Source organism: Microtus pennsylvanicus, chromosome 1, assembly GCF_037038515.1.
Source record: "Microtus pennsylvanicus isolate mMicPen1 chromosome 1, mMicPen1.hap1, whole genome shotgun sequence".
Classification (NCBI taxonomy): Eukaryota; Metazoa; Chordata; class Mammalia; order Rodentia; family Cricetidae; genus Microtus; species Microtus pennsylvanicus.
The window spans coordinates 83,001,775-83,009,077 of record NC_134579.1 but is presented as its reverse complement, the minus strand read 5'-3'; the positions used below and the strand labels follow the sequence as shown (position 1 = coordinate 83,009,077).

The following is a 7,303-nucleotide window of genomic DNA, read 5'->3' as shown; positions in this document are numbered from 1 at the left end:
CTAGTCCAGTTCAGCATCTGTATTATCATTTCCTTCATGTTCAGTTCATGTTCATGCAGTCATATTGGTAACACTTATGGGTGTTGCTTCTGACATTATTAGGAGACACTTTCAGTGTAAACTCCGATCCTCTGCCTTTTACAATATTTTAGCTCCATGTTGTGCATGTCTGTGAGCCATAAATGTTATCACATAAAGCTCTGCTATACTCCAAAACTAAAAGATTTAGAGGAAAATCATTTAGTTAATGTGTTATTTATCTAGGTTATTATCATATAATGTATATTGAATATTTATAATGGCTACAAGTTAATAAGTGACAGGCATGACTTAATAACATGCATTTTTCAGTAGTAGTGGCTATTCTGAAATAGATTGTCTCTATGTGAGATACAGCAAGGGACTCTTTCATTTTTGTTTAAACAACATTTCAAAAAAACACACTGAGAAGTAGGTAATAGTTTCACCTGACTATACTAAGATTTTATGAGAGAGAAATAGTTAATTCATCAAAATGATCAGTTTTTCATAGATCGTGTTTTGTTCTTAAAACCTTTCAAAGAGTTCTTATCAGGTTTTAGGAGTATTATGTAGCACTTTGGAAAAAAGATGCACCCTAGCAGCCCTGCACTGGAAGCCAAGATGGAGAAGACTTCTACAGCAACCATGGTCTTGTTCTTGGTGCTGTGGTAGACAGGGAGGAAGGTGACCCAGACACTGCAAAACACCAGCATGCTGAATGTCAGAAATTTGGCTTCATTGAAGGTATCAGGCAGGTTCCTTGCTAGAAAAGCAACAGAGAAGCTCACTAGGGCCAGGATCCCCAAGTATGCCAACACACAGTAGAAAGCAGTGACTGAACCCTTGTTGCACAAATTGATGATGTGACCATGTTCAGAGTGTGCATCTGCTTCAATATAGGGAGGCGAGGTTCCCAGCCAGACTCCAAGGAGAATAAGCTGGATCAGGACACAGATGGGGATGACAGAATTATAGATGCCTGAGACAAAGAGCCTTCTCATTGTTCTTCCTGGTATCATGATTCTAAAGGCCAGAATTACAGTTATAGTTTTGGTCAAAACAGTGGAAAGAGCCAGAGTGAACACCAGAGCAAACGTAATTTGTTGCAATATGCAGGAGGCTGTGTTTGGCTGGCCAATGAAGAGGAATGGGCACAGGAAGCAGAGGAGGAGGGAGATGAGCAGGATGAAGCTGAGAGTCCGATTATTGGCCTTCACGATGGGAGAGTCTTGGTGCTTGAGAAAGATTCCAAAAACTACAACTGTGCTGACAGACAAGCACAGAGCTGTGCAGGCCAGAGCCATACCTAGAGAGTCATCAAAGGACAGGAATGTCACTGACTTGGGCAGGCAGCTGTTTCTCTCAGGGTTTGGGTACTCTTGAATTGGGCAAGGGATACACTTCTGCTGATCTATGGGAGGAAATGAACCAACATGTCAGCTTCTACAATTATTTACTCATTTCACATTCATGCCACAAAGAATGTCTTCTACTGTTGTCCTTTGTAGCCTGGCACATTCTGCTTTATGCCAGTGCCAAGAAGGACAATAACTATTTAAAAAGCCATTTCTACTATTTTTCATGTCTACCTCAAAATAAGCCATGTGCTGTCAAGTTTATTACTGTTTTTCTAGGGCAATGAGAGTAAAATAGTAATCTCCTTATTTAGATGAAGTAAAACTGTCAAGCAATCCTTTAAATAATTATAAAATTAAGCCACACCAGCTTTTTCAAACTGTTGGTGCACAGGTTCAGGCCAAACCAGTCAGAAGAACACAAACCCCTTTCTGCAAATAGAAACTAACCTCCAGAGATCACACCAGCCACCAGAAATCTAGGGCATAAAAAAAAACCAGAGAGGAAATATAAAAAAAAACACCCACCCAAGAAAAGGCAAACTCAGAAATCAGTAACTAGAGCTAACCATCCCAAACCCAGATGCCTAAATGTCCATGTAAAAATAAAGTCAATGACAGCCAGGGCAATATGGCACCACCACAGCCCATCTACTTTATGACAGCAAACATGAGTATTCCAACACAGACAAAGCACAATAAAATGAACTTGAAGCAACTTTAATGAGGATGATATATATCCTCAAAGATAAAATGAAAAACTCCCTTAAAAAATCAAGAAAAAGCTAACCAAAGAATTAGAGAAAAATCAACTAATGCATAAAAAATACCAAGAAAAGATGAGAAAAAGAATCAATTGAAGGAAATTATTCATGACATAAAAATCAAAATAGAAGCAATAAAAACCACAATGTGATGGAATTCAGGAAATGAAAAATGGGTTCATGAACAGGAACTACAGATGCAAGCATCACCCACGAAATACAAGAGATAGAAGAGAGGTGTGGCTTTCTCAAACCCAGAGAGATAAAACATTTGCCCATCCAGGTGCTTGCTCTCTCTGGAGTATTCCTGAAGGATGCAGCAGAAGTTGGGATTCTTGTTTACTGTTTTGTGAGTTTTCCCCTTATAATAACTAAAAATATAATTGTTTTATCCTTTAACTAGCCTAGTTAGTTCTACACTTGGAGCCCAAAGTTTAGTATACAATTCATGGTCCTGAGTGCCCTCACATCCTCTCTTGGGCTAGATGTGTATTTAGCCCATGCCCCCTCTATCAGCCCACCTCAACCTTGGCCTGTGCTCAGAGCCAGCAGTTTATTTGGGTATAGAATTCTTGCACAGTGTTTTGTCTTGCTACAGATTGGCCTCAGTTCTTTATATGTCCTCATTACACACCTCAGACCAAGGTGCCTGAGTACTTAGAGCTGCTCTGGGCTTCCTCTGTCTGAGCCTACTGTTCCACTGTTCTGAACAATTTGTCTGTATTTGCTATTCTACTGCTTGGGTGACCACCAACCAATCAGGGACATCCACAGAGCACACAGTCTGTGATGAACATTAAAGAACTGTTTTTAATTTGAACATAGTTCATCATTTAGCACCAGAATCAGATTCAAACCAACTATACAACTACAAGTGGGCTGACACCTACTGAGAGTTAACAGTTATTGTACCTACTTCAGTTAACTAACTAAACCACAAGTAAGATTTAGTATCAAAAATATAAATTATAAATTTAAAAGATCAAAATGATGGACAATTTAACTATCCAGGAATTCACTAGCTTTTTTACTTATACTATGTATTATGTCATGCAAGGTTTATATGATTTTCCTCCTACATCATTATATTTGATTCTGGGTATTAGTGTTGTCTTCCATAGTTTTCCCTTAAAAACATGGTATGACAATGGGCCCACGAATGAGGCACTTTTAGAAATAGTACAGTCTTTACAGACTGACACTGATCAATTAAAAGGAAAATTCAAAATTCTGGAGAAGGATACAAACAAAACTCAGTCGAATGAGGTACTTTTAGAAATGGTACAATCTTTAAAGACTTATAGTAATTTACTAAAAGGAAAATTCAACACTCTGGAGAAGGATACGGCCAATTTGACAAACAAAACTCAGTCTGTGACAGAGGGTGCTGACATATTGAGAAAACTTGTACTGTTTAATGTATTATTTGGACTCTGTCAAAGGGATATGATAGACTGACTGATAGAATGTTTCTCCAGGAAGGTAATATGCCTGCTATAAAAATTAGTTCAAGGATCATATATTATTTCTACTAGACATACTTCACGTCTTAGAATCCTCAATGAGGGCATTAGAACTGAACAGTGGACAGGAGATCCATACTTTACAAAAGGCCGTGGTAAATAGATTTGAAAAGATTGAAGAATTTATTGAATTTGAAGACCAGGGACAAATGGTAAAAAGACAAAAAATTAGCCTCATCAGTATGTACCAAACTTACCCAGATTTCTACCTGTCTTTCTGGTGATATCATCAGAAATATCATCTGGCACAAAATACCTTAAGGTAATCAAAGAATATGCATGGGACCCCATATGTATGACTGATCTAAAAGAAATTAAATAAGCCATTGTATTTTACAAAATACATTTGTACTTTGTTACGGAAATGGTCAAAACATGGGCTTCCAGTAACAAAACATCACCACAAGACTGGACTCAGTTAATTTTAGTGGTCTTAGAAAATGGACCCCAGTTGCTTTGGCAGTGCTACTTTAGGGGAGAGGTTAAAATTTTAGAGCAACGGGGAAAAGCAAAAAGACTTGAGATTTCCCAACATCAAATTTTGGGCAAGGGACTTTACTCTGATCCTCAGGATAAGGCTCTTTACAATGAGCACACATTCTCCCTATGTATCACAGCAGCTTTAAATTCTTGGGACAGGATTTAGAAACTAGAAAATAGAATTGAATCATATGTTAAGGTTAAACAGATTCAGAGAGAATCTTTTAGTGACTTTTTACAAAGATTAACTAAGGCTGTACAAGTAGGGGTATTTGACCCAGAAGCTAAATGTATACTAATTAAATCTTTGGTTTATGAGAATGCCAACTCAGTATGCAAAAGGATCCTTAGACCTTTAAAAAACAGATCAGTACTCATGGTTGAATGGGTCTTGCATACAATGAATGTTGAGACACTTTACTATGGTATAGACACATGGGTAGGAGAAGCAATATCCAATGGTAAAAGGAGACATCAAAATACCAAATGTTTTAAATGTGGTGGAATGGGACATCTGAGAAGGGATTATAGACAATGAATTCCTAGGAATAATGTCTCCTCTGGAAATGACAAGAATATGAAGACTCATCCTTCAGGTATATGTAAGATGTGTGGCAAAGGCCAACATTAGTCCAATGAATTTAAGTCAACAAAAGACAGTCAAGGCAACCCAATACCATTGGGAAACTTTTGCAGGCCCCCCATTATGAATGTGGTCTATTCAACAGTTACTGTGGAAAACATGTCTCACCAGGAAAATTAAAAAGTCCACTGCCACTTTAAAAAACAATACTGGTCTGGATGATGAAATAAATGTAGATGATGAGTCAAAAACTTCAGTAAGATATAGGAAATATATATTCTGGCAGACTTCTATAAATGATCAAACACCAAAGCTAAGAGTGTGTATAAATGGCATTTTTATTGAAGGCTTACTAGACATTGGTGCTGATGTATTATTACTCCAGAATCTTGTTTAGACAAAAGGGGGGAGATGATGGGGAAGCTTGTTAGCCAATTATCTTTAAGAGGTGGGTCTTAGTTAAGGTGTGGCTTTCTGGAACCCAGAGACAAAAACATGTGCATGGCCAGGTGCTTACTCTTTCTGGGTGATTCCCGTGGCATGCAATGGAACTTGTACTTCTAGTTTCCTGTTTTTTGAGTTTTCCCCTTATAATATAAAAATATAATTGTTTTATCCTTTAGCTAGCCTGCTTTTTTCTACAGATAAGGTCCCTACAAGCCTCCCTCCAGGCTGTGCCCAAGCCCCTACCACCAACTGGACAGTGTTCCACCATCAGCCATTCCACCACCCAACCCCACTCACCTGAGCAGCCTTCTCATGGCCAGGCCTTACCTGTAGTCCCATCACACTACATAGGCATAGGCTTCAACCACACCAATTGGAAAATCATGTGAGTGACTGGCCTGTCAACTGGACTGCCCCAAGTCCAGAACCTAATTTAACCCAATTTGCCCCTTTTCCTTCTATCCAGGACCAGCAAGGCAGCTGGACCATGCCACCACCATGCTCTAGTGCAATCCCTAACAGCCTGCAGGCAGATGAGAAACCTGTCTTCAGGCTGCATGCAAAGCACACCACCTACTACATGCTATGCCATGAAGACCCACCCTACCACGCAACCCCATGCACCTGAACATTCTAACCATGGTCAGCCCACTTCTGCAGCTCCAGCAGATTACACAGGCACAGGTACAAACCACGCCAGATGGAATATCAGGTGAGAGTCCAACACTCAACTGGACTGCTCCAAATGCAGTGTATAACTCAAACCCAGGGTACATTCTGTGCCCCTTCATATCTCATCACCAGCAAGGGAGCATGAACCTGTTCCCACCACCAGTGGAAGTCCCTGCTCTAGTATAGTTCCTGACAATGTGCAGACTGGTGAGCAGGCTGCACCAAAACCTCTAATAGTCACTAAATGTTGTCTACCATGACTCACTCTGCTGCCCAACCCCATGAACCTAAACATCCTCCCCATGGCTAGTTTTCCCCCTCAGACCCATCAGATTATGTAGGCATAGGCTCAAATCACACCATTTGGAAAATCAGGCACAAGAATGAACCACAACAGTTGGAAGAACAGACACAAGCACAAGCCACATTGGTTGGAAGAAAAGATTAGTAAACACCAATGTTAGAATGCATGCAATAGCCAAAAAAGCAATTTTGCACCATCACCAAAACTCAGTGATCCTACAACAGCAACACCTGAAGATTACAATACAGCCAAACACAAGAAAGCAAAATTAAAATTACTTAAAGGAAGATGATAGAAGTTCTTAAAGAGGAAATGAAAAATTCTCTTAAAGAAGTCAAGAAAAAGACAAACAAAAAATTTGAAGAAATCAATATATTTCTGAAAGAAAGCCAAGAATAAAAAACAAACAAAAGAAGGAAATGGTTCAAGGCTTGAAAACTGATATAGAAGCAATGAAGAAAACACAAATCAGAGATATTCTGGAAATGGAAAATGTGAGAAAGAAAGAAGGAAAAACAGATACCTCAGTAACAAAACACAAGAGATGGAAGAGAGAATATCAAGTGCTGAGGATATGATGGAAGAAATAGATTCATCAGTCAAAGAAAATGATGTTAAATCTAATGAATTCCTAACACAAAATAACCAGGAAATCTGGTATGCCTGAAAGACCAAACCTAAGAATAAGAGTGACAGAATGCTGTGGGAGCTACTTCCGCTCCTTCAACCAATGGCCTTTAATATACCAGCCAACTTGGGCGTGGTCTCTTTTGTTTTAAAAAGAAGTGGTAGCCACGTGTTCACTCTCTTGCTTCTGGCTCTGCTTCTGGCTGTTAGACTTCGATCCTGATCATACAGAGGGCTGTTTTCTAGAATGGTGATATGTAAGTTTTTCTCTCTTTAAATAAATAACCCTTTTATTAATCATAATTCCAAACTGGTGTGGGATTGTTGTATGACTTACTCCTTCAATAGAATAAGAAGAATCCCAACTTAAAGGCACAGAAAATATATTCACCAAAGTCCAAGAAGAAAACTTTCTTAACTTAAAGATGGACACACCTATAAAGGTATGAGAAGCTTACAGATCACCAAATAGGCAAACCAAAAAAGTACCCTCACCACATAATAATAAAAACACTAAACATACAGGA

At 38.9% G+C, this 7,303-nt stretch overlaps 1 protein-coding gene across 1 annotated transcript in view; it reads right to left on the bottom strand.

Annotated features, from left to right (window-relative positions):
- Nucleotides 1-518: 518 nt before the first annotated feature.
- The window catches only part of LOC142847171 (vomeronasal type-2 receptor 26-like), a 43,456-nt gene continuing 36,671 nt past the window's right edge, over nucleotides 519-7,303 (bottom strand). The window contains exon 6 of the mRNA XM_075967931.1: nucleotides 519-1,432. Within this exon, the coding sequence (XP_075824046.1) occupies nucleotides 519-1,432 (914 nt within the window). The remainder of the gene's footprint in view (nucleotides 1,433-7,303) is intronic.